At 41.4% G+C, this 16,966-nt stretch overlaps 7 protein-coding genes across 7 annotated transcripts; 5 read left to right on the forward strand and 2 right to left on the reverse strand. All coding sequences in view use genetic code 12, as the record gives it.

Annotated features, from left to right (window-relative positions):
• Positions 1-36: 36 nt before the first annotated feature.
• Positions 37-885, reverse strand: PSN45_001911 (uncharacterized protein; the record flags this gene model as incomplete). Its single annotated transcript, XM_006689487.2, has 1 exon — positions 37-885. The coding sequence occupies one exon, from the start codon at positions 883-885 to the stop codon at positions 37-39; it is 849 nt and encodes a 282-aa protein (XP_006689550.1).
• Positions 886-1,669: 784 nt separating this feature from the next.
• On the forward strand, positions 1,670-2,293 carry RPA34 (DNA-directed RNA polymerase I subunit; the record flags this gene model as incomplete). Its single annotated transcript, XM_006689486.2, has 1 exon — positions 1,670-2,293. One exon carries the CDS (start codon positions 1,670-1,672, stop codon positions 2,291-2,293), a length of 624 nt encoding a protein of 207 aa, XP_006689549.1.
• A 228-nt stretch (positions 2,294-2,521) lies between these two features.
• Positions 2,522-3,148, forward strand: PSN45_001913 (uncharacterized protein; the record flags this gene model as incomplete). Its single annotated transcript, XM_006689484.1, has 1 exon — positions 2,522-3,148. One exon carries the CDS (start codon positions 2,522-2,524, stop codon positions 3,146-3,148), a length of 627 nt encoding a protein of 208 aa, XP_006689547.1.
• Positions 3,149-3,402: 254 nt separating this feature from the next.
• On the forward strand, positions 3,403-4,092 carry PSN45_001914 (uncharacterized protein; the record flags this gene model as incomplete). The annotated part of the gene is made up of 1 exon (XM_006689483.2): positions 3,403-4,092. The coding sequence occupies one exon, from the start codon at positions 3,403-3,405 to the stop codon at positions 4,090-4,092; it is 690 nt and encodes a 229-aa protein (XP_006689546.2).
• Positions 4,093-4,400: 308 nt separating this feature from the next.
• PSN45_001915 (uncharacterized protein) lies at positions 4,401-8,554 on the forward strand (the record flags this gene model as incomplete). The annotated part of the gene is made up of 2 exons (XM_006689482.2): positions 4,401-7,111; positions 7,468-8,554. The coding sequence occupies 2 exons, from the start codon at positions 4,401-4,403 to the stop codon at positions 8,552-8,554; spliced, it is 3,798 nt and encodes a 1,265-aa protein (XP_006689545.2).
• Positions 8,555-9,223: 669 nt separating this feature from the next.
• CLA4 (Protein kinase) lies at positions 9,224-11,434 on the forward strand (the record flags this gene model as incomplete). The annotated part of the gene is made up of 1 exon (XM_006689480.1): positions 9,224-11,434. One exon carries the CDS (start codon positions 9,224-9,226, stop codon positions 11,432-11,434), a length of 2,211 nt encoding a protein of 736 aa, XP_006689543.1.
• Positions 11,435-12,379: 945 nt separating this feature from the next.
• Positions 12,380-13,624, reverse strand: sge1 (Global transcription regulator sge1; the record flags this gene model as incomplete). The annotated part of the gene is made up of 2 exons (XM_066157756.1): positions 12,380-12,496; positions 12,719-13,624. The coding sequence occupies 2 exons, from the start codon at positions 13,622-13,624 to the stop codon at positions 12,380-12,382; spliced, it is 1,023 nt and encodes a 340-aa protein (XP_066013853.1).
• Between the last annotated feature and the right edge of the window lie 3,342 nt (positions 13,625-16,966).

Consider the following 16,966-nt stretch of genomic DNA (forward strand, 5'->3'; position numbering starts at 1 on the left):
CTATGAAGAATAACAAGAACTTTGGATCTCTGGCACTCAGACCTTGGAATCTCCGTCGCTGAGCCCTCCAGTGTCCTCGTTTATTGGGCCCTTGCTGAACCAAACAGTGTTCACCATAACGAAGGCTGAGATGAACTCCATACTAGTTCCCAATGTATACTCATAAATGGTCATATCTTTGTGGTTGGCTATGCTGATGTAGTTGGAGATGAGGAAGTAATCCATTTTATCAATGTAGATGGATACCAACCCGTACACACCTCTCATGGTGATGAATGGGATGATGACTAACAACATCTTCATAGAGACACTTCTCAAGTTCTTGAAGAAATAGCTGTGGATACTCAATGCCGATACGCTGAGAGACTGCACCAAAAAGATAGCTTGACCGGTGGTTCTCAAAGCCCTGGAAGTAACGATTTTAGAATGGTTATTGGCCAACTGTTGGACTGTTAATCCTGTAAGCATACACCCACCGGCGATCAAAAGTGCATTTCCTGGAACCAAAATAAGGTGGAACAATGACTTATAGGATCTCTTAGCACCACGTATAGTAATAAAGGGAGTTTCTAAAGGAGATACTCCCCATACCCTCTTCTGCTCGATGCATAAGATGTAGAGGGAAGCCATCACCAAGGCAAAATACCCTTCAACAGACATAACCATATAAGCAATCAACCATTGATAGTGGGTCTCTCCAGCAATGGCGAAACCCACTCCTGAAACTTGGCCTCCAGTTCGAACAATTCCATAGAAAAAGAACCACAGGTAAACACTTTTGAACCCTTTTTGGGTTATGGCATAAACTGCAAGTCCGAAGAAGCAAAGGTAAAGACCCAAGAATACACTGGCAGCAATTCCTAAATCGACAATTTCAAAACCCATTATAGATGTTAATAATTATTGTTGACAGAAGCAAGTTTGACAGGAAACCCGTATTTATATGTGTTCTTCGATGGTGACAACATCAAAGGACGATTATGAGATGATTACATAAGCGTCGTTACCCAATTGACGTGAGCTCCGCCCCGCGGGAAGCGTGATCCAGCCGTAGCAAGCTATCAAAGTGCACCTTATGTCTGCAGGCTGAAAAATGATAAAGGCTTAGACTGTATTCTTTCACATACGAGGGATAAGCTGTACTATTCACTGGATACATGGCACCAATGGATAAAATATACAATTTGAGACACACCGCAGAGGTCGAAACTATATGCGAAATGGCCGTATTGTTTGCACTGATGGCTACGAACTATATCATCTACCAAACCATTCTGGTACGTCATAGTAGAAGACGGTAGTCACGTTTTTTTTGTATTAACCGACTGGTAAGGAGAGAAATTATCAACGATATGGCAATGTGGCTTGGATTGATTGTTTTGTATATACGAGGTCATCTACGGATGCTCCCGATAGGGTACGTCAAGTACGGACCGTGCCCGCGAATTGGCGCAGCGGGGAGACTGTAGTAATATTCGAGGCGGATCGGGCAACTCTACTGCAATATCTGTTATGTGTTCTATCTATCCTGCATTCCTTCGGTGGTATATGAGATCTTCAGCCTAAATCTTCCTGTTCAAAATGTTTTCGCGGTCCTGCACACACCTCTTAGTTCTCAAATTTTTCAGACTTCAGATGAGCATCTAAACGTCGCATACCCACTGCACTGATGCTGTACAAGTCCGACAAATACGTCAACTCCGACTCCCTGGACTCTGAGGAGGAGTATGTGTACGAGCCTTCAAAACACTTCAGGCCATTCGTGCCAGCCCCAGTTTCCTCTTCGGATTTTGGTGACAAACAGGTGTGGTTACTCAAGCACCCCAAGAACTTCAAGTTCAAAGTATCCAAGTTACCCATAAACTTCAAGACATCCAAGAGCAAATTGAGTCAGGGAAGCTCCTCTTATGATATTGTGGAGCTGTCGAGTGACAACATCGATGGTGAAGATGAATATAGCAAGTACCAGATCTTCATAAATAAGCAGAATGGAAAATTCACTGGATCAGATTTGAAAATCACAAAATTCTATAGCATAAACGAGGTGGTGGATATCCCCGAAATAGACTGGGAGGCTGTCAAGAAGCCTAGAACCGATGTGCCTAAGGTGGAGAATTTAAGAATGAGACACTTTCCTACTGGGTACGAAGCTTCAGATTTCGTTCAGGACACTGATGTGAGGGTTCCGGCCACTTTGAAACTGGAGTCCAGCTCTAAGACCGAAAAGAAAGAGAAGAAAGAGAAGAAAGAGAAGAAACACAAAAAAGACAAGAAAGAGAAAAGAGAGAAGTGAGACAATATAAAGAATGTTTATGGCCAAGCCTACAGAGTACACATTCAGTCAGGACCGAAAACACAGCATTATTACATGTTCATGCTTACAATAACGATATTTACAAGTAATAAACCCCAATATAATCTACTTTAACGAGCATTTCTCTATTTGTTAAAATTGCACTATCGTGCTGTTGTTGAGCATCCGCGATTTAATCACCTTCTCAACTTAGTGTATTAGTTCCTGATGGGAAATAAAGCTTCTACCGCCAGAAAACTTCAGCTGGAAGTTAGCCACAAGTCCGATTCATTTGTACGGTCCAAGGTTAACCAGCTTCCTTCGAGCGAACTAAAACAGAAGTTTATCGACCAACAGCAAGGTCCTAAACCAAATGTTCCACAAGTTGAAGGGAAAGATGGATTTGATCCCCAAATGACTCGACAAGAGTCCCGAGATTTCATCGACACCATAACCAGTTTAGGCCGAGTAATCGAGTCTAGTTCAGATGTTCCTCACAAGCAAGATTCGGTTTCTATTGATCAGTTGAAAAATCGTAAGAAATTGGAGACCTCTACACAAGAATTCAGTGCCCAGCAGTTGACGGCCCTTCTAAACGAGATCCATGACTTGCGGTACACTAAGGAGCAAGTTCTCAAGGACTATGACTTGAGTGATAGTTGGCTTCTAACTTTGAATCGATTCAAAGTAGCTAACACCTATAAAGAATTCAAAGAACACAAGAAAGACGAGATCACTCACCACGGGATTTTTGAGGATAAGACGCTCATCGATGAAGAACTACTTCGAGAGAGCAGGCTATCAGACGAGTCATCGGCCAAAGCCTTGGAAGACAGAATTAGTGTGGATAAATGAAAAACATACAGTTTCTTCTAAACACATGACTTCATGGAGCTAAAATTCCATATTTACTGCTGGTCTTGTTGCACAGATATCTCTGAAAAGTTGTAATAATCTCTGAACTTATTCCCACCTTCTTGTAAATAGATATATATATATATAATCCACCAATAATACTCAATATTGTGAATAATGTCCGATGACCCGAAACTGTGAGAAATGTTCAAGTTCAACTCACACAGTGTTTTCTTTGACAAACCACAGTCGCAATGGATAAGCTCCTTAAGTACAGTATTTGTGATATTTCGGATGCATTGGTGAAGTATGGGGTCAAAGATGGAGGCTTCTTGCCCAATTTAACAATGCAAAGTTCTGTGAACTCCACGGTCATAGGGAAAGCCTACACCGTATTATATGCTCCCAAGTCTGATCCAAGGCCGGAGGTTTCCGCCAGTTACATTGACCAGTTGCCTGCCAACAGCGTATTGATAATGGGCCTTCCTCCTAGTCTCCAGATGGTCAATGCTCCTTACACCAAGGTGAATAATGCCTTGTATGGGGGTCTAATGTCTACCAGAGCACTGTATTTGAAGTGCCGGGGCTCAATAATTTTAGGAAGAGTAAGAGACTTGGATGAGCACAATGCGTTGGAGTATCCAGTTTGGTCCTACGCTGTAGGCTCATCAGCTCCAGGTCCAGTTTTGAAAGTAGTGGGAATTAACGTTCCTATTGAGGTGAAAGTTCACTCAATAGACAATGAATACGACATTAAAGTGGTTGAGCCTAACGATATCTTGATGGGTGATAACAGTGGTATAGTTATAATCAAGGAGAGCTTGTTGGCAGATGTGGTGGGGTATGTTCCAAAAAGAGTGGAAGCGGACCAAAACGTTGCTAATGATATCAAGAATGGTAGACCGGCCAAGGAGGCCCAGAAATACTGGAGACTGAAAATCTGATCGGTTTGTTGGTTTAGAGTTTATAGGGTTTGACTTTTAATGTTTTTACAATGCACGCTTTTGTATTTCTGTCCCTGTCTTTGATAGACTCTGGGGTATTTGATTTTGCGATTCGCATTTAAGATTTCATTTATCTATCGTCTGTGGCTATTCCGGGTTGTATCTTTTAATAAATACCAATCACTTGCAATCAAACAGACACTCGAGTGTGTAAACAATAGTTTCAACTGCTGTTACTAGTTAACGTTACCTATAATTGTGTGGTGTGCAGTTCTAAGCCTCATCCCTTTTTTTGTGACTACCCCAAAATGACCATGGATATCAACCAACTTCGAATTTCCATCATCGGCAACATAGACGTCAAGTACAAGTTGGCAAACGATGAAAGGTTTATAAAAGAGATAGTGACAGAGTTATCCAAAAGTCTTCTGACTCCAGAAAACCTTATTGATGGTCTTACTGTCATTAAGTTCTTGGCCAAGTTTGATCATAAGGTCTTGCAGTATGATGCGTTTAAACAGTTAAACTCAATCCTAATTGAAATTATTGATCAATTCACGGTTTATATGATCTATCACAACAAGAACAAATCGGTTTTCGAATTGACAAAGTCCAACTACGAAGCGGTCAGCTTATGTATTGAGTTATTGAACATTTTGTCTATTAAACAGCCAAGTTTCAAATTGTCACGGTTTGTTTTGGTGTTGTTGGAAATTAATTACGAATCCAGCTTAACTTTGCCTCAATCATATACTACTAGTTTGATCACCCAATGTGTTGATTTGATTCCCATAATCTCGAACCCTCAATTAGAGCCTTTGCTTATCACAAAATTAATAAGCAGAATCAACTTTGAAATAAGCTCTACCAAACCGTTAAGCTTGAAATTCATCTACAAGTTAGTGTTGAATTTGAACTACATTTTGAGCTATGAGCTGATTCACAAATACAACCTTGAACTCCTCGACTCAACAAAATTGGGGTTGTCTAATTTGATCAAATTCGATAATGAGCTTTTGAACTTGAACATTATCAACTTATTGTTCTTGTTCGAAAAGGATCTTCAACCTAAAAATTATCAGGTCCAAGCTTATGTGTCTTACGATGAAAGTGTCAATTATGTCAATAAGCTCATTGAACTTATTGAAATCAACCAATATTCGATCAACCCATTCAAAACACTATCGAACTTGATCATTAAGAACGATAACTTGGTTTCTGAATTGATCAAATTCAAGATCGATTTGAAGCTCATCAACTATTTGAAGGTCAACCTAAAGACTTTCAAATTGAACAAGTTGATAGAAATAAACTTATCAGATATTTTATTACTCATTAGTTTGTTGACCCATAACCAAGAAGAATTTCGGGTCAGGTTCGTGAACAAATTCAACTTTAAGCATTTGTTGAATAAATTGTGCATAGACTACCGAACTTTTCTTATTCGATTTGCGAAGAAAGCATCCAACAATGAGTTGAGTCCTAATGATACACTATTCAAGTTTATTAACCATAAGATTTTTACAAACTGTTTCAATATGATTAGATCTCTCTCCAGGTCTATAATTTTATTAAGAACCTTCTTCATTGACTTAAATATTGTGGATATCTTGATTGATATTTTGGCGTTGTTGGAAGGCTTAAGGATTAAATCTGAGAATAAGTCCATTGTTTTAAGTATATTTGCTAACTTGATCTTGGATTTCAGCTCCTTCCGTTACAACTTAATCAACAATGAAAAATTTTTGAATACATTGTTGAAGGTCAACGAAAACAATCAGGCAATTGATGAAGGTGATGCTATCTACAAAGAACAACTTAACCTCATATTCCTTCAAATTTTGAAGAATTTGATGTACAACGAAAATGAAGAAAACAAAATCAAACTCATCGAATCTCATTTCTCATTGACCTTATTGTTAAAATTTATAAGATATGATAGGACTGAAGATGGGACTGAACTACACAGCTTGAGATTGAAACAGAAGTTGGCGAGCTTTGATATCGTCCGGAACTTATCATCAAACTCCAATTACTTTAATAGTCATTTATCAGAGTTCTTTAGCTCCCACTTGGATATGAGCTGGTATCATTTATTAACCTTGAATATCGTCAACTTGTCAAATTTCGACAGAAACTTGACACGACTCACTCATGATAATCTCCTCAAGCTCATTCACAATAGTGACTACGTTAATCTAATTCTTTCCATCAACTACATTGAAAACCACAAGATTTTGACCATCAATGATCTTCACTTGAACAAAAACTTTTTAGGTTTATGGCTTGTGTTTTTGAATTTGTCTCCATTCAATAAAACCGATATCAATGCCAGCAAGGCCCAGATGTTCAAATTCTATTCTAATCTAAATGCCATCAAAATGAGTATCCTCTGGATCTTATTGAATCTTACCTGGCAAGATAAAAAGTTCGATATCATATTGTTCAACGACTCCACTGAGTTGACCCTTGAAACCTCGGACGATACCGATTTGATCGGTGACTTCAAAGAGCATATTTTCAATGGGAACTCGACATCTGCCCCCTCGGAAACAGTAAATCTCAGTGACATCGTCACCAGGGTAACGTTTTTGAAAGATTTCGGATTTGTGAGCTCGGTTAAAAGGCTCAAGAACTCGCTCACCACTCAGTCAATCATGGCCCACCTGAAAGAAGACGGGTTTATGATAAACGATCTCATCGAGAAGACTAGTTCGGTGTTGCACCAAGTAGATTGTGTGCTTAATGGAAAACCAAACCGCCCATCCCATATTCAAGACCTCAAACGATACAGTGCCTATGGTGCTCCTGAGCCTCCAAAATTTATCCACACGACGTTCCACCCTGTTAACCGTGGTGGTGAAGGATTTGGCTACGACTCGGACGATTATGTCGATGCGGAGGATATTCAGGTTCAGGATGCCGAAGAGGACGAACCTGCTGATCACAATGAGACCCGTGATGAAGATGAAGATGACGATGTGGACGGAGTTGACGATGTGGATGATCTTTGGGTTCGGTGATAGACAGCAACATCAGCCGAGGCGAATCTAGTTAGCAGCTACGGGCTATAAACCAATATAGGAAATCGGACGTAGCATATGAAGCATACGAGAGCTAGACAAAATAGTATAGGTAAAATACCAACCAATACGGATTTAACACAGGTATGGTAGAGTGGAAGGTCGCGACGTTGAAAAAGATTTAGATTGATGTCATCAACTAAACGTCATTTAAGTCTAAAAGCATCATCTGCCCGCGCACACAAAAAAATTTTAATTGGGAAAAACGGATTGCAAGTAAAGATATGAATATAATGAACCAAGAGCCCCATATTATGACCGCTAGTTCAACTGGTGAAGTTAATATAGCCAGTACAACACCCATAGATGAAGTCGTGATGACTAGTGGCTCGAGTGGCAGTGGAGCCGATGATGATAAACCATCTTCCTCCCAGTCCAAACGGTCTAAGCATTTGGATAAAGATACCACCACCAAGGGCAAGTACACGCTAAACGATTTCCAGATACTTAGAACCCTTGGAACAGGTTCTTTCGGTCGAGTCCATTTGGCCCGGTCCATTCACAATGGGAGGTTCTATGCCATGAAGACGTTGAAGAAAGAACGAGTGGTAAATATGAAGCAAGTAGAACACACAAATGATGAAAGAAGAATGTTGAAGTTGGCCCAGCACCCCTTCATAATACGTATGTGGGGCACCTTCCAAGACTGCCATAATTTGTTCATGATTATGGATTATATCGAAGGAGGAGAGTTGTTTTCGCTATTGAGAAAGTCCCAAAGGTTCCCCATTCCAGTGGCTAAGTTCTATGCCGCTGAAGTGTTCTTGGCCATAGAGTATCTACACGATTTGGATATCATCTATCGAGATTTGAAACCAGAAAACATTCTTTTGGATAAAAATGGACATATTAAACTAACGGATTTTGGCTTTGCTAAAGAGGTGATCGATGTAACCTACACCTTATGTGGGACTCCTGACTATATAGCCCCCGAGGTGGTGGCAACAAAGCCCTACAATAAGTCGGTGGACTGGTGGTCATTTGGGATCTTGATATTTGAGATGTTAACTGGGTATACCCCTTTTTACGACCCGACGCCCATGAAAACTTACGAGAACATTTTGAATGGCACAATAAACTATCCCGACTATTTACCACCTGATATTTTGGATTTGCTCCAGAAGTTGATTGTGAAGGACTTGACGTTACGGTTGGGAAACCTCCAAAACGGTAGTGATGACGTAAAAAACCATCCATGGTTCAAAGAAGTGATTTGGGAAAGGCTATTGAGTCGAGACATAGAAACCCCATATGAACCTCCTATAACTAGTGGTGTGGGAGACACATCGCAGTTTGACCGGTACCCTGAAGACAAAGATCTTGATTATGGGATTTCAGGAGTGCCGGATCCATATGGTGATATGTTTAACGATTTCTAATGTTTCCGCCCAAAACTTCCCGCTGACATGTACAAAAATATCAAAGAACAATCAACCCCTAACAATCTTCCGTTGTTTGTTTCTCTACGACGGTATATCTACTAATGAGTCTTTCAGCCATACGAAGTTAACAGAGAACTAAAGTTCTCCCTCAAAAATTAGTCGGAAAAGGCGGACCAACTCATGTTCCTGAGATCTGGTGTCTAGAACCTTACCCCTAACCCCCATTAATGTCAATATCCTGTATTATACACCTAGGTTACGATCTCACCAGTAGTTTATTTATTCTCACATTCTGACTAAGCACGAGACTCTACGCGTTTACCTTCGCAGGCCATGCACGCGTGCAACTGATTGATTTTCCCCCTTGAAGCCAATGTGGTGGCCGCGGCACGACCATTTTTCTCGCTTAATTATCTTGAGGCGACTAACAGTCTGGCAGTTGTGTAAATTTATTAGGATCTATAAACAACTTAGAGATCCCTACCATTTGTTGCAAACTCTAGGCACAATCCTTATACCTACGATCTTCCTTTCCTTGGATCGTTGTGCCTTTGCCCGTTGAGCTATCCGTCGTTTGAAAATAATCTGTTTCAGATTTGATTCGTCTGTGATTCGAATCATTCCCCAGTGTTTTTTACGTGTTTGACTACGCCTACTTAAACCCAAATGACTACAATCTACACCTCCGATATCAAGCATCATAGAAGAGCACCTCCACCGCCTTCTCAAGCCACTGAAAGAGAAATTAAATTAAGCATCAACTCCAGTAGTAAGAGACAAAGTGGATGGGTTCATATTAAAGATGATGGGATCTTTACGTCTTTCCGGTGGAATAAACGATTTATGGTTATCAATGATAAGACGTTGAACTTTTATAAGTCTGATAACACCCTTAATGTGCTGCCAGATTTATCGTTCCCTCTTAATTTAATTCATTCCATTAACCTAAAGAATAACACCGGCTATACCAAAAACTCCTACAGTTTTGAAATCATTCCCAAGAATAATAACAACAAGCCTATCCTCATTTCCATCAAACATAATAACGACTACTTAGATTGGTTGGATGCATTTTCCACCAAATGCCCTTATATAAATGTCAACTCGTCGTCTAGCTCGTCAAGTGTAGTGGAAAATTTGGGCAGCTTGAATATTGGGGAGTCCTCGTCCAACCAGGTGTCTAACCCCATCAACTTCACACATAAGGTTCACGTTGGGTTTGATCCAGCCTCGGGAAACTTCACAGGTTTGCCAGAAACATGGAAAAGTTTGTTACAACATTCCAAAATCACCAACGAAGATTGGAAAAAAGACCCGGTGGCTGTCATCGAAGTATTGGAGTTCTATTCCGACATAAATGGATCCAATGCAAATACCCCGATCAATTCCCCGTATCTAAACCACCTTAAGGGACCTGGAACTAGCAGCTTTGCTAACTTGACCCAACCTCCGAAGAACTTTAAGCCCACCAGGCAGGCACCCAAACCACCTGTGCCGTACCATTTGTCTAAGGGTAACGAGACCGCAGGTGGTGCTGGTACTACGGCTACGGTTTCACCTTTGAACAATCTTTTGAACAATTCAGGCTCAAGCACCAATATCAATAATCCTACGTTGGCTCCTATCAGAAGGGCCCCCCCTCCACCTAGAGAGAAGGTGGGCCAGTTGCCTTTGGGTTCCTCTTCGGTTGTTCCTAAGCAACAGCCTCCTACTTTACCAGGTGCCACTAAACCCAGCCAGTTCAATGTAAAGAACCCTCCACCTCAAGTCCAAGTACAACCTCTGCAAAAGCAGCTGCAACAAAAAAGCCACTATGTCACCAAACCTGTGTCTCCAGAGTCTCAAATGCAGAAGCCGGCACCTTCAGACTATCCTCACAAGGCCCATGCTCAGCAAGAGACTGTTTTGGAAAGTAACGAAACCAAACCGCTTCAGATCAAGCCTAAGCAGAAATCTGCTAAGCAGTTAAAGCGTGAAAAGGAAAGGCTCAATGAGATGCAAATTCTCGCCAAGTTGAAGACGGTGGTGAACAGTAACGATCCAACCCCATTGTTTAAAATCATTGAAAAAGCTGGACAAGGAGCTTCTGGATCGGTGTACTTGGCCGAGATGGTATCCAACCAGCAAAAAGTGGCCATTAAGCAGATGGACTTGAATGTGCAACCACGGAAAGAATTGATTATCAACGAAATTTTGGTGATGAAGGACAGTCAACACAAAAACATTGTGAACTTCTTGGACTCCTACTTGAGATCCAGCAATGACTTATGGGTTATCATGGAATACATGGAAGGAGGATCTTTGACAGAAATCATCGATAACAACGAAAACAAACTCACAGAATTGCAAATTTCTGTGATTTGTCGAGAAACTTTGTTGGGATTGCAGCACTTGCACAAGAAACATATTATTCACAGAGATATCAAGAGTGATAACGTCTTATTGGACTCCAGGGGAAATGTTAAGATCACTGACTTCGGCTTCTGCGCAAAGTTGACCGATCAGCGTAACAAGAGAGCAACCATGGTGGGAACTCCATACTGGATGGCTCCCGAAGTGGTTAAGCAAAAAGAGTATGATGCCAAGGTTGATGTGTGGTCCCTAGGAATCATGACTATTGAAATGATTGAAGGGGAGCCACCATACTTGAATGAAGAACAATTGAAAGCTCTTTACTTGATTGCAACAAATGGAACTCCCAAATTGAAACATCCCGAGTTCTTATCGACCCTGATCAAAAAATTTTTGAGTATCTGCTTGTGTGTTGATGTAAGATACAGAGCCACCACTGATGAGTTGGTCAAGCACAGTTTTGTCAACAATAACGGTACAGTTGAAGATTTGGCTCCGTTGTTGGCGTGGAAAACCAGAATCTGAAATGATATATAACATTATAGCGCATTTAAAACCGCCCAAAACAATAGAATTCATTCACGCACTTCTCCGTCATCGTTGTACGGCGATTAGTCTGATCGGCACTCGTACATATAAGAGTGAGTGATAAGAAAGGTGACCCACATGACCAATATTATTTTTTGCAAGCAAAGCGTGGTGATTTTCTCGGCTATTCCTAAATTGTAGGACATAAGCGAGTGCGAAAATATTGTCTCTTGGTCTAACTCTCAATCTCGATAGCGAAGGTTTTTTTCCTCTTTGTCGCAACACTTGCATGAGTGTTGTCCTCTTTAACCGACGGTCTGAGCAGGCGAAAAATAACAAATGGGCTTTACGAACTGGTGAAAGTCTGCATTTGCATGTGAATACGTGTACGTCAGTGTACTTTGTATTCAGGTGTGGTGTTGGGTGTGGGAGGGACAAACGAGTGCCTTGTGCTTTGACGTTGATATTGACGATAGAAACATGGCCTATTGGGCCCTTCCGCGCCGCATCGTGGGGGGTGATCAGTCAGCACGGACTATAACGAACAAATCCGGTGACGCATAAAACTTTAATATACCTTAGATAGACATTATGTTAAAGCTTATATGATGGCTCAGATAGGAGCCGAGTACCCAACACAAAACCCCATCTTCACTTAATTATACACTTATGTGGGGTTGCTTAGAGGCGTCAAGCCATACAAAGACGCCTTGATTACCCGCGCAGGTGCAATTGCAGGTTTGTAGGGTTAAGGGTCGACCTGCATGTACGCATGTACACATGTACACCACACATGCAACTAGCGCAATTCAATTATAAATGTGGTCAATCTCCGTGCTACATGTTGCATGTTGCATATGCGCCAATTGAAATTCATTGTATCTTTGGGTAAACTCGTTAATCAGTGTTCATTAATTATACAGCTATTTTACAAATTTGGTTTCACGTGTTGTATACGTAGTGTTCGTCATGGTGTGGGTGCAAGTCGTTTTCGTACATCTTCAAGCGTTTGGCACCGGTATCGGCACCAAAGCCTTGAGGAAGTGGGTAATATTGCAGCTGTGGAAATGGCTGCTGGTTATGGTTATGGAGGTGGTTGTGTTCGTAATGCGGTTGGTGGTGTGAGTGCGATTGCAGTTGGGAGTGACCCTGCAGTGTCTGCGGAGCGTGGGCACCATGATGCAGCTGTATGTCGTGGTAAAAGAAGTTCAAGTTCGACAGTAAGCTAAAGTTGGATCCTGTAATAGGCAAAGCTGATCCCTGATACGGGCTGGCATAAACGTTTGAAGAGTCGAATTTAGCATGTTCGGAAATACCCTGTGAAGTGGCAGCACTGCTGGTGCTGCTTGTGGAGCTTCCTCCTGACACCGAGCTATTCGTAACAGGAGTATTACTGCCATAGTAGTCGTAGTTGGATGGCACCGATAACATAAAGTTGTTCTTTTGGTAGTACACTGGAGGTGGAGGTGGGGGAGGTGCCGAATACTTGTTGTTATTGGTTGCATTAGTACCCATTGGCATCGACATATTCAGGAGCTGATAGTTGTTGTCCAAAAAGTAATGGGCTTCATCTTCAATGGTGATCTTTCCTCCAAGATTACTCTCCTTTATGGCAGACCAGAGGTGACCATTGATATGCACGTTCTTCAAGTCACTCTCTGAGGGCCTCAAGAGCTTCCTACTTGTCACATCTGTAGCAGAGTAGTAGCTGATCAAATGGATGGTTTGTTTAGTGGTATTATCATGACTTAGGTTGAGCTCTTTGAGGGTAGTATTGATACTCAAAGTCTTCTTGATAAGTCCATGATCCTTGAATCCGTGCTGGCTTCCCACCAATGGACTTATGCTATCGATGTCTTCACTGGTTAAACTCAGTTTACGTTTCCTATTCTTAAACTTCTTATCATCTTGCAAGCTATCTTTGTCCAATTCCCGGTACACGAGAAAGCGACCAAGAATCCGGCTGGGGGACCAGCTAATACCGTCGGTCCACCGCTTGATTCCACTGTGCTCTTCAATAAAGATGAAGACGTTTCCACTACGAATCAAATCTGACCGCTCCCGTTCATGTGGCCGCCTGGGAATCAATCCAAGTTGACGGTTAAGTGTGGCCTGAATGATCAACAAGGCGTCCTTTGTAGATCCCACGTATCCAAAGTATGAAGGGGATAATTTTGTACTGCTCATTGTGCTCAGTTGGTCGCAAATAAAATGTGGAGCTTAGGATATATGTATGTTTGGGTGTACGTGTGTAGTTTATAATTGACTGGTTTCAGAAACCTTAACTTATTTAGACCAAACTTAGAGGACCTTAATTTGCCTCCGACTGATATGATAGACAAATACTTGAAAAAAAACTTGAAGACGAGCGGCAAGAGCGTTTATATATGCATAAAAAGGTTTCAGAGTAAAAAATCAAAGAATATGGGCGTCATATGTCAAAAAAGAAAATTAATGAGAGCCTCACAGCCGGATTTTATTTCATATGCATAAAGTTTGCTTGCAGGCTGCATATAAAACAGAGTGGTTCCAATGCCTTACAGCCGTAAGTGCAGGTTGTGTTGAAATTAAGGTTAATTTTTGATTTCAGGGTCCTAAAAGAGCTCTACCGCTCTTGCCGTAGCCACTTGTTATAGAGGGGTGGGAGGCTATAGTAGGGGGTCAGCTAATTATAGAATAGCCAATAATTCTTTGAAATCCCTCTATCCCGAAAGCCGATTTTTGTGTACAAACCTGAGTTATTTCCTTGGTTCGTATCCGTTGAAGCGCGCTTGTTTCCCGAGAACCAGATAATATTTTCTATGGGCTGATGACCCAGGCAGATCTAAAAATATCCCTACACACAAAAAATTGGAGTAATGCGCTTCTGCGAATGCAGGAATATGTAGGGTTATTCTAGAACCCTACAATAAATGCCAAGAGGTTATATCACCCTTGCCTTCTGTTGTTTGCATACAGGCTATCTTATTACCGTATATGTGCAAATCGGTACTGTTTATAACAACTTTTTGCGTCCGTAAATGCTTGAGATACATAAACAAAGGAGGACTTAATGCACTATGTCACCCTTCCAGACTGCAACAAACAATGTCTCAAGAATGCACAAGCATTAAAACAGTTCGAAGGTACTTGAGCTGATAAAAGGAGTCATTTCTCAAGGGTTCAATTTTTTGACAAATTTGAAGTTGATTTAAGGGATTTCAGTTCTAGAAAGAATTTCTAGATTGCTTAATACAACTTCTAATCCATGAGGTCTCGGCCGACAGTTGTTTGCTTCGTGCATATAGTTAAGCAAAAGACGTTTGGAGGGGCGGCCCTCACCATGCATGGCGCATAATACATGCATGCACGAGAAGCACTCGACAAAAAAATCAATTTGCGCGAACGCACAATTGCCTCTATTGGTCAATAACCATTGTGATTAACTCCTGCGAACTGTCAAATCCCATAGGTTTTTATTTTTAATAATCTATTTTTGGTGGGACAATGCCAATTTAGGCCCAGCATTTTGCCCCTAAACCACTATCCGCAACTACATTCCTAAGCCGCCAAAGCTTTACGTATATGTACATCATACAATTTTTACGCAAGCAGTCGGAATTCATTGATATATTTGATTGCCTGGTTGCAAAACTACCTCTAGGCAGCTAAACAGGCTCCTGACTGCTCGCTAAGCTTTCATTGACACACCTTCTAATCTAAGAACTCAAATTATATCTGGCCTTTCTCACTATTGTCCAACTTTAACTACTTTATCTATCTCATCAGCTAACTCTTATTACTGCCAGTCGTACATCTGTCAACCTGTTTACAAACCCGGCAAACGATTAATAAATGTCATATGAATAAGCTCTTAATGGGGGCTGTATCGTGGACGAAGAATATTTTATAATATCAGTTAGCATTTTTTTGCTACGGAAACCTGGTGTGTTTTTTTTAATTTATGATAACATGGAATACGTGAAGCGTTAACGGCGATTTAAAGTTTGTATTTTCTGGTCCTGGTTCCAGGAAAATGCTCGCACATGGCTGCCATTTTTAGCTGAGCTTGCAGATGCGTTCATACACTGGTCGGCTTCAACTTCCACACATATATTCAGTTACCAACCGTTGCCATGAAGGAATCATAGGTTCCACCATTACCACATACCGTTGGCTTTTGGCTTTTGGCTTTTCTGTGACAATTGAATATTTGACTTTTGGGTGTGATAGATGAGCCATTTTGGTGTGCATGTCAGACGGATGTGGGAGGGAAGCCTTGGTAGCGGATCTAGCCTACCAGCGGCTAACTAAAATGGCTACCATGAATAATCCCTCACCCTCCTATTCTTAGGCTCTGATCCAAGAGGTCTTCGCATGGAGGTTACAAAACTATGGCGCAGGTGCATCCAAAAATAGATCGTTTTCGCCGCAGAAAAATGTTATTGGCTCTCATCTGTGCACCACCACGTAGTACAGCCGTCCGTCCTGACTTTACGTACAATTTGTTTATCGTGAGTGCTTCCTAAAGACAGAGTCAAACGTAGTAGTAACACTGCTTCAAGTAGTAAACTGCTTATTTATTCTTGTTCCAATAGATGATTACGGTCGGCAAACACTCTTGTCTCTCACAAACCTTGTTGGTAGTGCCGTGCTTAAATAACTCCTAGTTTTTTTTTTGCGTGGTTTCCTTTGTTTCCTGTATTTATTTTAGTAGTTATTTACGCGGAGAGGGTTTATGTAGGTGACGCTTTTTGATTCATTTTGACTTTGGGTCAAGAATAACGATGGCTTTTATCGGGCCGGGTAGGACGGGCCGAATACCTGCCGGTCTTGGCTTTTTCGGTGGTAAAATTAGGTTACAATCCTTTTTCGCAACTTCAGAGACCAACGCTTCAACCTTTTCACTCACAGATTGACACACACCACTAATATTCTTCACCAATTCTCACCAGCATGACCACTTTCATTCACCATGATAGAAGACGAAATGTCTTGAACTTCGGCATTGGCAGACGAGGAATGACATTTACAGAGTGGAAGGTTGAACCCCCCACGGCAAAAGTGGGGGCGGTCACGTGGTCCGCCGGGCCAGCATTTCCTTGTTCAATACTTCTCATAGTCTCCACCATAGATACCGCCTTATTCCGAAATTTTTTTCTATGTATGACGAAGTCTCCTCTGCTACTCACCCTTCGTAGGAACGTCTACAAATGGACGTAGTTTTAATCAGTATTCATGTGTTTCTGTCCTCTTGTCTCTGAAGTGAGGCGATTTAGTCGTGTGAGGGGTTGGTCTCACCGGTCGGCACCCCCGCCCCCGCTACCATCCTCCCCATATTTCAGCCAATGCCGCAGCAACAGTTGAGCTCGCACGCCCCTGGTAACAGATCATCCTATCTCATATTGAGCCGTTTGCAAACAACCCCTATTCACTAATTGTTTTATTGTATACTATTTTGTGAACTGTTATCATTTGAAACCAGTCACATTTACTTCCTCAGTTTGCCACACTCCTCTACTTCATCACTCCACAGTATTGCCCTACCAA

The sequence above is a fragment of the Yamadazyma tenuis genome, chromosome 2 (assembly GCF_029203305.1).
Source record: "Yamadazyma tenuis chromosome 2, complete sequence".
Taxonomy (NCBI): domain Eukaryota; kingdom Fungi; phylum Ascomycota; class Pichiomycetes; order Serinales; family Debaryomycetaceae; genus Yamadazyma; species Yamadazyma tenuis.